The 20,753-nt window shown below is 40.8% G+C and overlaps 1 protein-coding gene across 2 annotated transcripts in view; it reads left to right on the forward strand.

Annotated features, from left to right (window-relative positions):
* The window catches only part of LAMA3 (laminin subunit alpha 3), a 207,480-nt gene that overhangs the window by 105,343 nt on the left and 81,384 nt on the right, over positions 1 to 20,753 (forward strand). For both annotated transcript variants that reach the window (XM_061596969.1, XM_061596976.1), the window contains exons 39-43: positions 385 to 486; positions 1,590 to 1,673; positions 7,101 to 7,331; positions 13,933 to 14,046; positions 18,075 to 18,184. In XM_061596969.1, the coding sequence (XP_061452953.1) occupies positions 385 to 486; positions 1,590 to 1,673; positions 7,101 to 7,331; positions 13,933 to 14,046; positions 18,075 to 18,184 (641 nt within the window). The remainder of the gene's footprint in view (positions 1 to 384; positions 487 to 1,589; positions 1,674 to 7,100; positions 7,332 to 13,932; positions 14,047 to 18,074; positions 18,185 to 20,753) is intronic.

The raw sequence follows: 20,753 nt of genomic DNA on the forward strand, positions 1-20,753 counted from the left end.
ATCTTTCTCTACACTATATCTTTTGTGATGCCATGTCCTCTTGCCTCTTCTTAATCTTCGTCTACCATATATAGATGCCCAGAGCAATACTAACCATGTCCTAACAAGAAGTCCTACTTAATTCAACAGGGTTTACTCCCAGGTAAATGAGGTTAGGATTGCAGCCTAGAAACCATAGAAAGGCCTTCTAAAGATGCATGTTTTAGAATACTTTACCCTTTTCCTGATCTCTCTTCTGCTGTATCTCTGTTAATCCTGTGTTGGTAGTGCTGGAAATATGACTGCAAGGACCAGGATATTGAGATCATTGTGGTTTGAATACTTAGAAACCATGTCATATGCTCTCATAATCACTCTCATCAACTCTTTAAATATGTTGTTCAGCTTTCTTCATACGGTGGTTATTTGAGTTATCAAGTTAAATCCTTTGGCTTACCTAGTGAAGGCATGACTCTACTGGAAAAAAGACCTGATGTGCAGCTAACAGTAAGTAAAAGTTGCATATTAAGGAAATCAGGATTCTTCATATTAAACTGCTTTTATAAACTGCTGTGTCTTGTTCAGGTGCTGTTTTCCTTCTGGGATGTTATCTGCAGAGATTTATTTATAAAATCATTTCTCTAACACCATATGATAAAATATCAGGGTGGTTTGTAACATTAAAACATAAAGCACCATTTAAAATAAAAATACAGATAATCATTCAATTAACTGGCAAATAAAAATAAAAATCAAACATCCGCAAAGACCTGTCGACATAAAAAGGGATGGGAAGCTTGCACTCACATGCTCCCTCCCCTGCTGCGCACTTGATACAGCCCCTACGGAGAGACGTGAAAGCCTGAAATGTGTTTATCTGAGTGTACCTTCTTGGTGACCTCATGAGAGTAAATCTGCTAGAAAGATTTTCACTTTGGCTCTGAGGAACTGGAAGATCCCACATTAAAATAAAATTGGGATTTCCTGGGTTGGCATTTACTATTTCTTGCAAGAGAAGGGTGAGGCCAATGGGGAAATGACTGTGTGAGCCAAAAGCATGCTCCTAATCTCTCCCCAGGTACTATTTGACCATACTTTTGCACTATTTGACCATACTAAAATGTTGCAATATGTATGCATACTGTAGTTAAGTATTCATAGTAACACCATGCTATAAATCGGTGGTGGGGAACCTATACAAATGTGGCCCTCTAGGCCTTTCTGTCTGACCCTTAACTCAGGACTCTCCCTAGGCCACACTCGTGGCTAGAATTCATCCTGGAACTCTGATAATGTCTCTTGATTGCTTGGGTGGAGGACAGAGAAGCATTTGCAAGTGTGCATAGAACTAGCCTACTCTACAAAGGTAGTGTTTGCGTTCGTTGCTTCACCCACTTTTGACTTTGACCCCACCCACTGCTGGCATGTGCCCCCCAGAAAGTTGCTCAGATGGGAATGCAGCCCTCAGTCTGTACTTCAGTGTTAACTGAATTCCTTTTTTTTTTTTTGAGATTTAATGACAGCTGAAGTATTTCTAAAGTATTGAAAACTATGCTAGTTCTGCATGTTGAATATTATACTGATGTTGGAATGGTAATATTTTTGCATAGGGACAGCATATGAAAATAATCTACATGGATCCTAACGATCCTTTGCCTGACAAACAGTATTATGGATCAGTGCAGCTTGTTGAGGTAAGAGTTATGAGAACTCCCTTTTATAAATCAGTCGCTGACATTTCTGCTTATTTTATAGTAATGTGTACAGTAGGGCCCCACTTTTTGGTGCCCCGCTTTTTGGCATTCCGTTAATATGGCGCCAGCGGGGTGATCAGCTGGAGGGGGGGCTGGAGCTCCCTGCACTCCAGCTGATTGTGCCGGAAGAGGGGAAGATCAGCTGGAGCACGCTACAGCTGATCTTATCCTCCTCGGGGGGGTGGTCAGACTCGCGCACTCCAGCTGATCGCACCTGAGGAGGGGAAGATCTGATCTTCTCCTCCTCTGGTGCAACCAGTGGGTTAGGTTCCAGACCTCCGCACTACAGCTGATCCGCTTTCTGGCGGTTTTCGCTTTCCGGCAGGGGTCTGGAACCTAACCTGCTGCATGAGTGGGGCCCTACTGTATAGATATTTTTTGCTGCAAAGTATGTTTTAAAGGCTGCAATTCTGCATACTCTAATGATGAGTAAACCCCATTGAACAAAATGGGATTTGCTTAAGAATAAAATATGCATAGGATTGTGCCGTAAATAATTGTTTCTTTCCTGTTGTAAACATTTGCATATAAATGAATGTGAAGGAACTGCATTGCGAATATGTTTTAACCTGGAATGGAAAGTATCCTATAAAGAGAATGCTTGTACGTACATCAAATGAAATAGTCTGCTTCCCTTGCGTCTTGGTTGGTAAGGAGGTAAAACGTGAAACGCATGTGGTATATATGAAGATGTTTTTCCTGAGTTAGACCATTAGGCCATCTAGTTCATTACTGTCTACATAGACTGACAGCAGCTCTCCAGGGTTTCAGACAGGACTGCAGTATTTTCCCACTCTACCTGAAGATATCAACAATTGAGTCTGGAACTGATGCTATACTACTGAGCTACCGAGAATTTTTCTTAATGGGTAAACCACCCTTTGGGGTAGATTGTGAGATCAGTCTTTGTGTGTTTTGGAAGTGGGGGGAGCAATTTTGCCATTTGAATGCAGGGAGGGAAAACAGTGTCATTTGTTGCACTTAGCTGGAGATAAACTATCCTCAGAGTGCAGTTGTTCTTTGGGAATCTGGGGCAGGATTAACAGTTATGCTGACTGCTTTTGGAATCTACTTGCTTCGATTTGCTTTGCTTACATATTTGTCAATAAACAGATATGCTGTACTTCTCCAGTGCTTTTTCACTCAGCTAAAGGAAATAAACTCTGTGTGCTGCTTCTGGACTTCCCGCAGGCAGGGGAAATAGGGAACCTATAACACTTTTGAAAAGCCAAACTGAAAGTGGCATCAAGGTATTCTGTTTTGTGTCTCAGTATTCCCCAGAAATGAAGTGCTATACTGTATTTACAGTTAAGATGCTGCTCATTCTGATTGCCTCAGAGTTAAAAGTCAAATTGGGTTTGTGTCATATTCGTGCCTAGATTAAAAAAAAAAAGATACTTTGGATTATATTCTTCCTTCAGTTACACACGTGCTTGCTGATGGTCTGAGACCATTCCAAACAAATCACAAATTTGTGAGATTCTCGTAGGCATGAGAAGCTATACTACAACAAAGTGTATAAACTAGGTGTGATCAGTCTATGTCAGTTTTGTATGTGTTCATTCATAAATCAGTTGCATCCCAGTAATTTTAAAAAAATTGCACAAAATTAATGTTTAAATGTGCATTTCTAAATGCATTTTCTCTCAAGTGTGGATTTCTAAATGTACTTCACTGTAAAGTATGCATATATGCATTTTAGTGTTTTTTTTGAGCCAAGAACTCCATTGCAATATTCACATAAGTATGAAATCCAAAAATAACGCAATTCTGATCTGCACTTTAGCCTGGGACATGTAGATCAGGGGGTAGTAGTCCGTGCTAGTCTTACTCAGAGTAGACCCAGTGAAGTTAATAAAAATGTCTAACTTGGGTTTATTAATTTCAGTGGGTCCACTCTGAGTAGGATTTAAAATACTAATTCATTTTGTATCATAATTTGCAAAGAACCAGTCATCACACTTACCTGCTGTCAACTAGGGTTGGATCCTGGATTGCTGCCCTGGGCTTCTACTGGGAGAAAGGGCGAGATATAAATCTAACAAACAAACAAACACATAAATCCTGTTCCATAGCTCCTTAGCCATAGTCTACAAAATGCCTCTCAAATTCTAATGAGTGGCATTCAGTGTTACTTGCTTTGCATGGTGAATGAGATTTGCCCTATGGAAAATATTTATTTATTTATTTATTTATTTAATTTAATTTATATACCGCCCTAAGCCAAAAAGGCTCTCTGGGCCGTGTACATAAAAGATAAAACAAGCAAAATATATAAATACAATAAATATAACAGAATCAAAAGTCAAAACAACAAACAACAATAACCAAGCAACATCAAAATATAACAATAATAAGATACTGTTTAAAATACACAATAAAAACAATTATTAAGATACATTTTAAAATGCCTGGGAGTATAAAAAGGTTTTCAGCTGGCGCCGAAAAGATAGCAGCGTCGGCGCCAGGCGTACCTCATCGGGGAGACTATTCCACAATTCGGGGGCCACCACCGAGAAGGCCCTAGTTCTGGTCACCACCCTCCGAGCTTCTCGATGGGATGGCACTCGGAGGAGGGCCTTAGATGTCGAGCGCAGTGTACGGGTAGGTTCATATTGGGAGAGGCGTTCCACCAGGTATTGCGGTCCCATGCCATGTAGGGGTTTATTGGTCAAAACCAGCACTTTGAATTTAGCCCGGAAACAAATAGGAAGCCAGTGCAGACGGGCCAGAACGGGTGTTTTATGAGCGGACCTTCTGGTCCGCGTCAGTAGTCTGGCCGCTGCATTCTGGACTAGCTGTAGTTTCCGAACTATCTTCAAGGGCAGCCCAACGTAGAGCGCATTGCAGTAGTCCAACCTAGAAGTTACCAGAGCGTGAACAACTGAGGCGAGGTCATCACTGTCCAGATAGGGACGTAGCTGGGCTACCATTCGAAGATGGTAAAAAGCGTTCCATGCCATCGAGGCCACCTGGGCCTCGAGAGACAAGGAAGGATCGAAAAGGACTCCCAAGCTACGAACCTGTTCCTTCAAGGGGAGTGTAACCCCATCAAGAACAGGATGAACATCCTCCATCTGGGCAGTGAAGGCACTCACCGACAGCGTCTCGGTCTTGTCTGGATATATATGCATGTAATTATGCTATATCCTGTCCAGCAGCAGATGCCATGGTGATGGGGAGGCGCTTACCTGATCTCCTGGCAGAAGAGTTGGTGCTGCTTACTGGAAGGGGTAGGGGTTAGGCAGCGGGGAAGTTGGTGCAGTGCAAATGCACTGGCCAAGCCAATCTGTTAGGATCACCAAATTGGCTTGGCCAGTGCATTTGCACTGCACCACTCTCTTGTCCCCCTCCCCCTTTTTATCCTGGTAAGAAGAAGCAACTCACCTGGCTGGAGGTCAGGTAAAAGCCTCTGCCCCACCACTACTGATCCTATATCCTAGTTTACATTTTAATCCAGTAAACAGTGAAAAGATGTGGGTTTTTCTTTACTATTAATATTTTCATTCAAATCTCAAGCCATTTTTGTTCTCTCTGACCAAAATGCTGAGGAAGCAACTAATTTACTGTTGTGGTACATTTCCTCTGAGATAGGGGCTTTTTGCACATCCCAGCTAAAATATTCAGGGCAATATTTGCTATGTGGGTGAAACACCCCAGCATGGACATTGATAGGATTGGCCAGAATAAAAATGGACTCATTGGTTCCTTATAGCGCAGTAGCCATTGTATTAGCAGTCGCAGGTTTCCAGATAAACATTATATAAAAAGGTGGGTCCCAAACAGTAGAGAAGATGTGAGGAAAGATGTTGCTCTTTTCCAAAATACTCAAGTCCATTCCTCCTCCCTCCCCGTTTTCTCCCACCCCCTGATCCCCCCCCCCCGCCAGTGCTCAGCATTCTGTGATCAGGGAGCATACTAAGTCTTTGTTGAGCTGTTTTGTGTGTGTTTTTCCTTCCACTTTTTGTTTTGTTACTTTTTAGCTTGTGCAAACCTTGGGATTATCCCAGGTCTGCTGATACTTCCTTCTTGTGGATGGTGCTGTTTTGGCTATATAATAATTGGCCCTTGGAGAATGAGTTTGCTGTTAATATATATAGGATAGTGTCCTGGTTTGTTCCTTCTGCATCTGCACCACTATGTGACCTAGGCGATGTGAGGAGGCATGATGTCCTAGATATAGGGTCCTATCTTCTTGCATGCATGTCCTTTGGTGATGTGTGGCTGTTCCAGTCAGCTGAAAATACATGTATTGGAAACTAAAACTGTAAAAGAAACCCACTTTGTTTTCAGTGTCATGAAATTCTTGCATTAGAAGACTTACTAAGTGTCCCTTTAGTGCACTTTCACCTTTGCAGTGTTGTGAGTTTTCCAGAAAAATTTAAATTGGATTTTGAATTTTAGAATAACCTGCATAGGGTAATTTGCATAGGAAAATTTTCTGATGCCCTCTAGAGAGTGATCTAATTTAATATGTTTATTTTACTTTGGTAAACAAAGCTAAAACTTCTAAGCTTGTCTAATATTATATTTGCAACTGATATCCATTCATTGTTACTTAATGGAACTTATTAAATGGAAATTTTTCCCTAGAAAGATAAATCACTGGGAATTTTCCTGCCCCACATCACCGCCCCATGTCATTCCAAGTGAAAACTTTTGTTCCTGGCCTAGCTGACTGCCATTACAGATCAACTTCTTCTGACACTGATCCTCATTTACTGTACTTCACTTTTTATTGTCTCTTTTTTGGCTTTCCATTCTGCCAGTATTGAATCATAGAATAGTAGAGTTGGAAGGGGCCTATAAGGCCATCGAGTCCAACTCCCTGCTCAATGCAGGAATCCAAGTTAAAGCATACCTGACAGATGGCTGTCCAGGTGCCTCTTGAATGCCTCCAGTGTGGGAGAGCCCAGCACCTCCCTAGGTAATTGGTTTCATTGTTGTATGGCTCTAACAGTTAAGAAGTTTTTCCTGATGTTCAGTCAAAATCTAGCTTCCTGCAGTTTGAGCCCATTATTCTATGTCTTGCGCTCTGGGACGATTGAGAAGAGATCCTCCCCCCCCCCCCCCGTGTGGCAACCTTTCAAGGACTTGAACAGTCCTATTATATCTCCCCTCAATCTTCTCTTCTCAAGGCTAAATGTGTCCAGTTCTTTCAGTCTCTCCTCATAGGGTCTTTTCCTTTAGGCTACCAGTGCCCACGACTTCTCATAAGGCATTAACCTATTTTATTTTATTTTTTAAAAATCAATATCCCTTTCCATTTGGATCAATATCCCTTTTCATGTGGAGTCATGTTTTTAAACTGAGTAGATTATTAAACTTCCTCCAGACCCTAACTTTAATTATATCTTGAATGTGCAGGGAAACTTTAGACATGCAAGCAGCAGTAACTTGGTATCTCGAGAGGAGCTGATGATGGTCCTGTCTAGACTGGATGGATTACAAATCAGAGGCCTTTACTTCACAGAATCTCAGCGGTTAGCCTTGGGTGAGGTTGGTCTGGAAGAAGCCACAAATACAGGAAATGGCATTGTTGCATATAATGTAGAGACTTGCTCCTGTCCTTCTGAATATGTGGGTGATTCATGTCAGGTAGGAGATTTTCTTTGTTTTTGCTTTGCATCATTCATGAGACATTGCTGAGAACAGTATTACCTATAGCAGCGAGAGGTTCTCCTGCACACTGATTGACTGAAAAGTGCCACAGATGTGTTTCTGAACAATTATATATTTACAGAATGTTATAACATGTTTTTTCTTTAAAATTCATCCTTATGAACAAAAAATCCCTAACATCCAAATGGCAAAATTAGAACCATGATACATTTAAAAGTAAAACCAATAAAAAATAATGTAAAGCAGAACAGATTAAGCCAGCTTCTAAAGACCCGTGAAACAGAAAACGTTGGCATTGCTTCAGATAAATACAAAAAGTCAGGCTGCAGTCGGGTTTTTTTTTAAGGATACATTCACACATTTCCTAAATCATGCAGCTAGGCCCTCAAGTTGCCCATCAGTGGCACTGGTCATGCAGTAGAGCTTCCCGCCACACACACACCAGTGAAATGCATTGCCACTAGAGCAGTGGTTCCCAGTTTGTGTTCCCATGGACCATTTGAAAATTGTTGAGTGTCCTGGCAGGCGACTTAATGATTTTGCCAAGTTGTAGCAATTGTAATGCGTTGTGTTAGATGCTGTATGATTTTTAACTGTATTTTTATTGCTTCTTTTATTTCTTCTATCTTGCATTTTATTGTATTACAGTTTGAATTCCACAGAATATTCAAATTGTAATACAATGAAATACAGTATAGGAAATAGAAGAAGCAATAAAAGAAGCAATAAAATACAATTAAAATATTTAATGTGATGGAAGTGCCATCTTCTGTCTTCAATCACAAATCCACAGACATGCCACAGACCACCTGAATGAAGCTCACAGACCAGAGTTTGGAAACTCCTGCACTAAATTTCCTTTGATCAGTATTCCCATCCTGCCTTGTTCACTGAATTTTTCAGAGATTTCTATTCTTAAATTGCTTCTGTTCTTAAAACAAGTTCAGGCCATTGTCTGTCATGTCACAAATTAAAAATATCTTTTTCCAAAAAAAATCATGGGGGGGGAGTTTGAAGCCTAGGTATGGGGGTATGTCCTCATTTGCCCCACCCTGGCTACAGGGCTGGGTGGGCAGAGAGGTTAAACTTCTCAACCAGTACCCTAGTGGGGATGCATATTACCCCTTCTTTACTTAACAGGTTGACCATTTGATGAATGGCAAGGGGGTCAGTTCTTGAGGTACTTTGGTTGTCTGCATGGGCTTCTGCTTGTGAGGTGACCAGATGAAATGGGAGGACAGGGCTCCTGTACGTAAGATTTGCATAGGAGACTGGGTTCTGGCAGGTGCAGTTTGTCATGTGGGAGTGAAAAAGGCTGCACCTCCTGAGGTTCCATGTTCTGTCTTTTATTGCCTCAGATCATCAGGGCTGGCCCCAGGCAGGCCAGGGCCCTTGGGTACCAGCCTGCCCTGGGCCCCTCTGCTCCTCGGGTACCAGCCTGCCCTGGGCCCCTCTGCTCCTCATCCGCGATCCATGGAAGCATCCACAGACCGCAAGACAGGAGCTTCCACTCCACCCGCCATTCCCCCGCTATCCCCCTGCTTCACCTACCTTTCCATTGTTTTTTGTGGCGCACGCAGGTTTGCTATCAATCAAGATGGTGGCCGAGGTTTCCCTAAGTGGCTGAAGCCTCTGCCGCCATCTTGGTTGATGGCAGCAATGCACACGTGTAGCACGCATGCGTGCCATCAACCAAGTTGGCGGCAGAGGCTTCAGCCCCTTAAGGAAACCTCGGCCGCCATCTTGATTGATGGCAAATCTGCGCGCTGCAAAAAACAATGGAAAGGTAGGTAAAGCGAGGGGATAGTGAGGGGTGGCGGTCTGCGGATGTTTCCGCGGATTGCGGAAGGAGAGCGGAGGGCTCCCCGTAACTCCAGGGGCCCTCGGGCCAGTGCCCCACCTGGCCACCCTTTAGAACCGGCCCTGCTGATCATGCTGCTTATTTTGTTTTGTTTCATTTCACTGATGTCATCTAGACTTTTTCCAAGCTAAATATGCTTAAGATTGATGTGCAAGTCTATCAATTTTCTTCTCAGGTTACAAGCAATATAGTGCTTGTTTGTTAAATGTCATTTTTGGAAATACTTTCAGAGGTTATTTTAAACTACAGTCTGCTATATGAAAAATTCAATTGATCAGCATGCCAAGGCTTGCTTTTAATATGTGAACTAAACTCTGCCCGTTCCTATTTCTGCTCACCCTGTACAAAATTCGTCTTTTGTGTGGTCTTTGCTCTTTTTTCCTGGGCTGATGAAAACATGTAGCCCAAAGGAAGCCATGGAACTACTCAGTAAAGTAGCTCACACACCCTGCATGTTTCCACAGAATTACTCAGCCTGTGATTTACAGTTCTAATCGTCTAGTACTGTCTGACTATGCTAGGCAGGGAAAAGGTGATGCCTGCCACACCTTAATTCAGATATACGCTCATTTGCAGGAATTACAAAGTGGTTTGTTAACCTTAAGAATGGCTGTGTGTTGCACAACCTGACTCATGTATAAAGTTTTAAAGGAGGGGCATATCACAGCCTACAGACTGAGTCAGAAGCAGAACAGTAAGAGGTAGTATAAGAAAAGGGTTGCATAGTGAAAAGGGTCTTGCATGGGAGCAACAAAGCCTAAAGCTAAGTAAAATGACGGCTGGAATGCAGAGGCCAAGCAACATCGGATGGCTAGTGTTGTGCATAGGCCTGAGGCACTGTTTAGGACATGCTACACAGCACAGGATAGCATTTCCTGATCTTCAGGGCCAAGGGCAACAGCAACAAAGTCACTGGGATTTAAAACCAAAACAGGTAATGTAGTGTTCTCTCTTCTCTCCCTCTCCCTTTTAAAGTTTTTGTTTTGTTTTAGTTCTGACATAAAAATGTGTTATGCAACATTGTGGGCCACAACAATGAAAACAACAAGCTGATCTCTTTATCCATGGGACTATATTTTTTTCCTGTAACAAATGGAATACCTATTTAAAATGTTGGTCTTTGAGCCATTAAGTGGGCAGTTTCTCAATCACTTACACTAGATTCTACAGTACTAGTGTAAGAGGTCAAGCATTATTGGCCAGGCTGTTTCTTTTCTTCTTTTTTGAAGCTTGCAATCCTTGCTGCAAACACAAAAACTAGTATAAGTTCACTTTTTCCTGTTGTTTTGAAATGCTGACTACCAGAGTGGTAATGCAATGTGGCCAAAAAATATTTGCTCTGCCCCTAGCTGTTTGAACAAAGTGGGCATATGGGTGCATTTCTCAAAGTTGCAGAGTACATACCAGTGTCCTGCATAAAAGTGCTATCTCTATAGGAAATCTTACTTTCCTTCAAGGCATAGGTGGAAAATGGAATTTTGAGTATGCCAGGAAACTGCTGTTAGGTTTAGGAGAACTTTTAAAAAAAAAAAGTTATACCAGAATGATGCCAACTAGCTTTAAACTGATTCTTTTCTATTCACGTCCCAAATAGTCCCCTTTAATTAATTTTTTTGGATTGAGTCATTAGTAGCTCTGATTCAGCAAGCTGTTTTCGCAAAAATCCAGACTTTAGATACCTGATCTGGTGGCTACTCTAGCATAATTGCCTCTTGTGAAATGGTATCCGTTATTCTTTTAAGCATATTCTACAACAACCTTTTACACAGACCTTTTAATTTGCAAAGTGATTTATAATATTCATTTTGTTTGTCCTCCCAAGAAACCTGTGAGGTAACTCATTATTATTTATGTTTTTTACCCATGGGGAGTTTTGCCCACTTCCAAACAATGAATCCATGAGAGAGATAGGACTTCAAGCCAAGTTTTCCAGAATGATGCCTAAGGGCCAAATTGCCCTTGACCACATACTTTTTCTTTCACAAATTGCCAGCAGGATAGCGTGTGTGTGTGTGTGTGTGTGTGTCCACGTGTGTGTGCACGTGCATGAAACAATCTGAATCAGTACTCTAGCATGGGGAGGGGTTTAATCTTTGCCCTGCTGAAGTCCCAGTCCAGACTGAGGCCCCACACTGGCTATTTTTATAAGAAAAATGCTTTGCTCAAGGGTAAACAACGTGATGTGCTCAAGAGCAAACAATGTCACATGTAGTTTGGCTCTAACTATAAATACTAAAAGGGCCATAGTTCATTATATACTGAATTCATTTTAATTACTGCAGAATGATGAATTTTGTACATTTTGTGCATGCATACATGCATGCATGCGTACATACAATAATCTTGATTAATCAAACATAAACATGTGTTCATAAAGCCATCAATTATTTATCAAGGTTGAAATATCTCTAGTCTGTGGATAGTTGAAATCTTTTTGCACTGGAAAGATTTAGGCTTTTCTTTCATCAGAGACTTTCACAAATCTGCTAGCTACTGTAGTCTTTTCAGTGCTGACTTAACTAATGGTTTCAGATCCAGTCGTGTAGAAATTCACTCATTTGGATAGGTGTGTTCATTGAGAACTTAGTATATGGATCGTTATATGATTTCTCTCTTAATGGCTTTATGTAGAAATAAATATTTCATGCAAACAAATGTAGTAATTAACTCCCATGATCACTTCTAATATGCAAATGAAACTCAGGAGAGGAGAGTTTGCACCAGAAACATTGAGGGGGAGAGGTGCATAATCCTTTCCCCTTCTTACTACTTTTCCTCACAATTCCCACCTACCTGATTCCCCAGATCACCCAGTGGGGTCCATTTGTTTATTTGCAAAGTATACATGTGTGTGTGTGTGTGTGTGCGTGCAAGTTCTTTTGGAGAAAGCAGCTGCAGGGAGATTGTGGGGAAATGGCCAGGTGGAGATTTCAGGAAACAAAATATATGTAGGGCTGCCTTAGGTCTGGGGCTGTACCTTGTTTTGCCTTTTTTTGATGTGGCAAAAGTAGAATGCACAAGAATGATGACAGATTCAGGATTACTCCCCTCCACTCCAGCATATGTGCTTATTTAGAGTCCAGCGAACAGATATTTCAGTACACAAAACGTGAGTTTGAACCTGAAACCATATATATATGAAAAATGATAATGGGGCAGAGTAGGGAAAATGCTTGTAGTCTGAAAGATTTATTTGGCAGTGATGATTTTTGGAGCTGAACAACCTGAAATTTCTAGTGGATTCTGCCCCCTTGAATTAGCCAATGTAGAGATTATCATTTTTATCATATATATGAGAATGTTCAGTACAGAACAAGTTGCAGAAGAGACCTCCCCTTTCACATGTTCCTGTCATGCCCCACCCTTTATGCCACTCACCCCACTGGGTCCCATCCCTGGCCCCCACATATAAAGCAGAAGAAAAGGGATGGCAATGTGCAAATGGAGCATGAAGGAGCTCCACACAGTCAGGAAGTCTGACTGTACAGTATCGCCCATCACATGGATGATCTATGTGTATAAAGCTGTTCAGACCTTAAATTCTGTATGTGGAGGTCAAGGGCATGGTGATGTCTGGGTGGAGCGTTCATTTTATTTAAGCACTGAAAGAACTTGTACATAGGGATATCAAGGTACCCAAATTACAACTGCACTTAATTGAAGATGATGGGTTTCAAAGAGGGGGTGACCAAAAAGGCAACCCCAGATATATTTTTAAAAGAGGTGGCTGAGTTTCTTACAACTCTTTTTCTCTAGTATTAATAGAAGTCACAGTTCCAACTGCTATCACTTTATTGAAACAGGACATCATTTTTGACACCTCTCTCTCCGCATTTTTGCTTTTTCTTAAAAATACCATTCTGCTCCCCAAAATGCTGTTCACTGACATTGATCAGAGAGAAGAGCAGCTTTGCCTCTTAAATGCTTCTAGCTGCTGAACATTCTTTTCATGCTTCACTTGGCTTTGGGACAAGCCTGTACATACAAATTGTACTTCATATTAAAGAATGCCTCTCATTTCTTGAACATCACTTCATGTACCCCCAGGTGAGAAAATCAAGATGAGTTAATACAGAGGTGATATTATAGCAAGCACTTTTAAAAACTAAACTGTACATTAATTCAGATGTTGGGTAAACGCTAATGAACAAACTAGATTCAACAGAAATGTCTGGATCTAAAAACAAAACACACCTTTAACTATATATTAAACACTTTACTAAACTGGAGTTATTCAGGTAACATTCTTCACAGCATATGAAATATGTCCTGTCAGAACACCCCTCTGCGAGCTAGTTTGAGAAAATTCTTCCTGACAGATCTCAAGAGCACTGATACATACAGCTAGTTTTCAAATGCTTCCACAGGACATGGACCAAATCTGATCATATCTCATTCTCAGCTTAGTAAGACAAGCTATAAAGAAGCCTTTTGGCCTCACGCAGACCCCCTTTACTTACATGCAAGCAAGCAAACAAGCCAGGGAGTCTTGGCTTAATTATAGACTTCTGTTATGTCTTCACTGGAAAATGTCTTGGCTTGCTAAACTGATATGATTATCTGAATACCATCTATGTCTCTTGATCATATAATATGTATTCATAACACAATGGTTGTCAATTTAATTTTTTCTATCTTAAAATTTCACAGGGCATCTATTTTAAAGGTATAAATGTATAGCTTTCTCAAACATTATTTCATCGTCATATTCAATAGGGATGCAGACCAGAATTCTATCGTGAGAACAATGGCCTATTAACAGGACGGTGTGTTCCATGCAATTGTAATGGAAATGCAGATAGATGCCTGGATGGTTCTGGAATTTGCATTGTAAGTAATAACAACAAACATAGTTGAGATTTATTACTACTATTAATTACTAAATTACTGAAATGCATACTATTTTTGCTCTGTCCAGTATTCTGCTAGATTCTAGGCCAGGGGTTCCCAAAATGTGGTCCATGAGCTTCATTCTGGTGGTCTGTGGCATGTATGTGAAGAATGGCAGGAGCAGCAGCTGTGAATGGTGGGTGGCTGTTCAGTCATTCAACAAACCTGGCCCTCCACCTGGAACATTATCAGGACAGACCAGAAGTGATGGGTGGAAGAAGTAACTTGAAAGGATTAGGAGCCAGAAATAATAATAATAATAATAATAATGAAATCCAATTAAAATCATACAGCATCTAGCACAGAGCATTCCAATTGCAGAAAAATCATTAAGTGGTCTTCCAAGACCTTCAGCAATTTTCAAGTGGTCCATGGGGGGGAGGGAAGTTTGGGAACCGCTGTCCTAGGCACTTCTGTCTACAAGGGATTCCTCATTAACTCCAGTAGAGATTAACCTTTTCTGCATGCAAATCAATGCATACATAGAGCCGCTCCTTTGAAGTGAATGAGTTCTATAAGCGCATGCATAAAAATGTAGTGATCTCCTAAGCATAATACCAATTTTCAGAGGAAAGTTTCATTCTGTTATTGCAAAAACAAAGAGTCATGTGGTACCTTAAAGACTAACCAATGTATTATTGTGCAAGCTTTAATGGACTAGAATCCACTTCATCAGATCTATGAAGAGTTATCCAGTAATACTTCATGCATTTGATGAAGTGTACACTTGTCCATGAAAACTGACTACCGTAATAAAAATGTGTTGGGCTTTAAGGTGCCACAAGCTTATTAGTTTGATTTTCTTAGAAACATAAGAAAAAGATTATCCAGAACATGTTTAAGAGTAAAAGTTGTTTAACTGGAATGCAAATCTATGTGCCACAATAATAAATGATCCCCTTTATCTAATCTTGGATGCCAACCATTTGAAAATGGTATTCACCCTTTTAAAAATGCAACTTATTTTGAATTTCATTCCTGTTGAAAAATTTAGTTCATAGAAACTATTTATCCAGACCATGATCATTAGTTAGTATGTTAATATGATTGTTAGCTGCTTGTTTTGTAAACTTTAAACAATTTACAATTCATAATGGAACTACATGTTACAAGAAATGTAGAGTTGGTGCCACTCTTGTGTCTTTCCTACTCTTCCTGATAACAGGTGGCTTATCACAAAGTGTGGCATAATGCCATGATGCTGCATTTCCCAATACCATCTTCAATTGTTGGCTGTCAGAATCAGGGAGCAGGAAACACATGGGCACTATCATATCACACACTGAGAACAAGCTGCCTATAAGTAAAAAGACTGGGAAAGAGTCATGTTGGGTCATTAGTGGTTATGTGTCTTTTGTAACAGCTAATTATGTCCAAAAAGTAAATGCTACAGAATGCATGTTGTATAGGTATGGCAAGAGATGGTAGTTAAACACAATGGAAATGGACAATTATAATGCAGACATAATTGTTTCCACAAACTAATTTTGCAATCAGACATAAATCCCCCCAAAATAAATTACACTGAAAGAGTGTAATTTACAATTCTAAAGAACCTGCACAAATATGAACACTAGTTAAAGGATCAGGATTTGCATCAATAGCTCTCTTTGAGGATTATAATGTTGTATTTTTTTTAACTTCCTTTGCTTTTTACGAAAAGTTATCCTAGGATCTTTGCCCATGCCCTGTTCCCTTTTCCTTTGTAAATACATTCAATGCCAGGTTCATTGCATGGTTCTGGCCTTTCTCCCTCTCCACTTCTTTTACTGTACCTATTCATTATGATCCTTTTTTGCCTGCACTGAAATCCCGTGACATTATGCAATACTTCCCTTAACTTTGGTTTTAACAAACGCTTTTGGTTTGTCAGCTAAAACAGTGTGTTCCAGGAGATGTATGAATCATAAGACATTTTGATTAGGGAGACAGGGCAGGCCATGACAAGAAAACACAAGAAAACAGGAAGATCAAGCAGCAGATAGTTTTGCAAAAGTTCACTTTTTCAGTCTTGCTTCTACTGCCTTAATAGCCACACAGCTGTTTGCCATATGATTGTTACTAATTAATACAGCTTTCATTTTGTATGCATATGTAGCTTGGACTATTGGTTTCAAATTAAATTTGCAAGATGATCATTTCAATTCATTTTCAAAAATTAGTTTTTGCAGAGTGCTGTCTGTTTGCAAGAGTGCTTGGACAGAAAGTGGGAGACCCCATTACCTGCCATGAAGTAAAAAATCTTAATTCCTTGGTGGCAGTTTGATGCTCTGATCAGCTTTTGTTGCTGTGACTCCAATAGCAGTTTGAAGGTGCAGCAGCTAAAGTAATGTCATATGCATAGCAAGTAGCATAGAATCACTTAGTTTTGTCCAAACAGTTAATCAGCTGTGAACCTCAGCTCTGGATCAGCAGCTCCAGACTAATCTACTCCACAGGCTTGGTGTGAGAGTAAAATGGGAAAGATTCATCAGATGCTATCCTGAGGAAAGGGCGATGAAAATAAAACTGACAATAGAGATGTACATACTTCTGATAAATCATGTGTAAGGACAAGCAGGCTTCTGGAACATTCCAGCAGTTCTTACAATTTATTTTATTTTATTTTTATTACATTTATATCCCACCTTTCCTCCAAGAAGTTCAAGGTGGCAAACATGAATCTCGCTCAATTTTATCCTCGCAACAACCCTGTGAGGTAGGTTAGGCTGAGGGACAGTGACTGGCCCAAAGTCACCCAGTGAGTTTCATGGCTGAGTGGGGAATTGAACCCTGGTCTCCAAGGTCCTAGTCCAACACTCTAACCACTACACCACGCTGGCTCATACAATGTCATATGTGAGAAGGTAATGGGGTCTCCCACTTTCTGTCCAAGCTCTACTCACCTGCCAGTGCCCCAGAGTACGCTTGCATGCCATGACAGAGGAACAGTGTAAGTACCCCTACAATAGCAGTCGTAATCACTTCAATGGGATTGGGCCAGCCCAAGATATTTGCTGCCTGAGGGAAAGTATAAGATCCCCCCCTCCTGCCCAGTCTATAGAACCTGACAGGACTGGCAGTTGAAGCTTACTTCACCACTGTCAACAGGATGATGATGATGACTTATCTTCCACATCTCTGTCTCAAGGCAATGTACAAAATATAATAAAAACAAGTAAAAATAGTTAAAAACAACACAAAAACCCAACAGAATATGAATTTCAAAAAACAGTATAAAATGGACAGTCATTTTGGGGATGGCATCCTCCAGTGCACCTGAGGGTAGAAGGCTTATTTAGGCAACATATAACAGGCCTGTGGCACATATAGCTCTGATTTCCAGCAGAGCAGAATGGCTGGGGAGTTCAAGAGGAAGAGCTGAAGGGGTTGCTATTGCTGTCCCCCACCCTCTGCCATCTGAGGTAATAGCCTAATGGTAGGGCCTTCCTGCATAAGTGTTGTTCCTGTGGTGTTGGTAGTCTTAAATCCTATGCTAGGGCTTTAAGATGTACCAGTATATTTATTGGGCCAACTATCAAGATATGTGAGTATACAAAGCTATTCAAATTAAAATATTAATCAGAAAAAATGATAGTTGGATATTCATTTATACAGAGAATGAATTGGCTGTGGAATGAATGCGATGTTGCTCATGAGCATTAGCATCACTTCCAACAAAGAAAAGCCTAATTCTTCATAGTTTAGTTTTTTAAACTGGTGACAGGTTGACCAGCTGTGTAGCTATTGTATTTTTTTACCATCTCTGGCACCAATTGAGCAACTTTTCTTTAACTTGGAGACTGAGGATGGAGTTCTATTCATTAGTTTGTTTTTGTAATAATATAACTGTAGAAGAAATGGTCCAAAAGCTTGGGGCAGATCAGTTTTCATTTTCTCTGGCTGATAATCGGGTTGCTGTTAACTGTCTGGTTTATATTTACATATATTTAAAAAAGAATTGTCAGCACAATATTTTTTTTTTAAAGAATTGTCAGCACAATACAGCCGGCGAGAAATGTGAACGCTGTAAGGAAGGCTACTTCAGAGATGACAGTCAAGGAACCTGCAGGATGTGTCGCTGTCCTTATACAAACAGGTACTGTTGTGGGAGTGTTTGCATTGTGCTCAGGACATGGTGCCTTGATTAAGTTATCAGGCCATCATTATCGTCAGGAAAAGAATTATATTTGCTACGTGCTGTTACTTTTTTAATGCTTGGGGTTTCCCTGGGCACGTTATTCCTTAGATATATTTTATTTTCTGATGATAGGGCATAATCCAACTGCTATTTACCCCAGGCTGAGGAAAGTTGGATATGGCGGACCCCCAGCTGAGATGGCTGGGTCCCAGCTCCATTGGCAGAAGCCCCTCATCCTGGCTCAATGGAGCTGGGACCCAGCCAACTCAGCCGGGGGTCCACCGGGAAGCCCAGCCTGCCAGAAGGGTAGCGCCCAGAAGCTGGCAGAAGGCCCCAAAAAGGGCGTTCCAGGGATGTGGTAGAGGAAGAACCAAGAGGGGGGGGACTTAGGCCACATCCTGCTCGTGTTCAGAGCACTCCTGCAGGTCCCGATCCATGCAAAAGTTACATCGGGGAAAAGTTTGCTCTAAGAAAATAATTGCCATGGAAGTCAGTCGAGAGTGCTTACTCCACAGTAGAGGTATTTGCAATGGCGGTCTTTTTTCTTTCTGGTCCCTGTGCACAGCTCCTGGCTGAGTCAGTGTTCAGCAGCCCAGAGGCTTCCGAATGGCACTGGTGTGCCACGGACCATCCTGCTGGCTTCTCCTGAGGATGATGATGATGATTTACATCCTGCCCTTCCTCCCAGAAGGAGCCCAGGGCTGCAAACAAAACACACTAAATCTTAATAACAGACTTTAAAATATATTAAAACAAAGCATAGTTTAAAGAAAACAGCTTTAAAAACATCTTAAAAAGCAAATTCCAACACAGATGCAGACTGGGATAAGGTCTCTACTTAAAAGGGTTGTTGAAAGAGGAAGGCCTTCAGTAGGCACTGAAAAGATAACACAGATGGTGCCTGTCTAATTTCAAAGGGTAGGTGCCACAACACTAAAGGTCTGTTTCCTATGTTGTGTGAAATGAACCTCCTGATAAGATGGTATCTGCAGGAGGCCCTCACTTGCAGAGCCCAGTGATAAACTGGATATATAAGGGGTAAGACGATCTTTCAGGTATCTGGGTCCCAAGCTGTATAGGGCTTTGTACACCAAAACCAGAACCTTGAACTTGGCCCAGTAACTAATGGACAGTCAGTGCAATTCTTTCAGCAACGAGATTACATGTTGGCAATACTAAAACACCTCCACAATTTTGCTGATTTCTTCAAACATTATTGTCATCACCTTTTTTTAAATATGCTGTCCACTAGTGATTTTCTTGCCCTCTACTTCTGCATCTTGGAAATGCTGTTGGAGGCCCTCAGTCCTTGGTTATCCCAGTTTTAAGTGCTACAGAGTCTCACTATTTCATAGGATCCCAAACATTTTTAGCTAAGCCCCATTCCAAAAATTCAGATCCACTGTAATCTTCGTCCACTCATTCCCCATGAAATTTAAAAAGACAAACAACCACACCATCACATACTGCAGTGTGTTCTGTCCACCCAGCCAGATAGAATTGCTTTCTCACCTATCGTGCTCTGTGTTGTCACTGATTTCCCACCTATATACTTTTGGCCAAACTGTGGTATTTCAGGAAGATCAGACAGCTGCCATCTGCCCCATTCCATTCGCCAGTAACAGCTTCCTAAACTCCTGTCAAAGGACCGGGTGTCCATTTTGAATAACTGTATGGGCAGAGCAGCTGGTGCAAAATGCAGCATGTTTTTGTTTTTTTAAATTTCACGGGGAATGAATGGACGAAGATTACAGTGAAATAATGAGACTCTGTAGCACTTAAAATTGGGAAAACTAATGACTGAGGGCCTCCAATAGCATTTCCGAGATGCAGAAGTAGAGGGCAAGAGCACTTAAGAAAATCACTAGTAGACAGCATATTTTTTTAAAAAGTGATGACATTAATGTTTGAGGAAAGCAGCAAAATTCTGCAGGGTTTTAGTATAAATTTATACTGAACTCAAATTAGTTTACTTTTCTGTAAAAAATAAACAACGACCCCTACAGATTTCCTGTTACAAAAATCACAAAGGAATTTTAACAGGCTCCAATTCTAAATATATTTATTATATAAAATAAGGGGCAAATTAGATTAGATGTTATAAATTCGAGGTCAGGATCACAACACCTAACAGAACAGCAGCTTTCAGAGGAGGGGGGTTAAATTGGGAAAATGGCAGGAAGAGAAACATTAACTGTCTTCATCAGTGCCACAGTAGCCCATGGCTACTTTTCATGTGCCTATAGCTACATTTAGAAGATATTTAAGAGACAAGAGGGTAGATTACAGATCTCCAGTTTTTCATGTTTTCAAGAACTATTCAGCTTAATTCCAAGAATCATGTTTAGGGTCAAGTCACTAATCTTGCTTTCACTCAGTTGTTATTTCAAATGTAAATGGGTCAAATAAAATGTAAATGGCACACCTCAATACTTTTCTAAATAGCAGAAGTTGATGTTGTTTATATGGTCACTTGTAGTCTATAGGAAACTCCCTGCAAATCTTCCACTTTGTATGTACACAAATG

Source organism: Rhineura floridana, chromosome 1 (genome assembly GCF_030035675.1).
Source record: "Rhineura floridana isolate rRhiFlo1 chromosome 1, rRhiFlo1.hap2, whole genome shotgun sequence".
Classification (NCBI taxonomy): domain Eukaryota; kingdom Metazoa; phylum Chordata; class Lepidosauria; order Squamata; family Rhineuridae; genus Rhineura; species Rhineura floridana.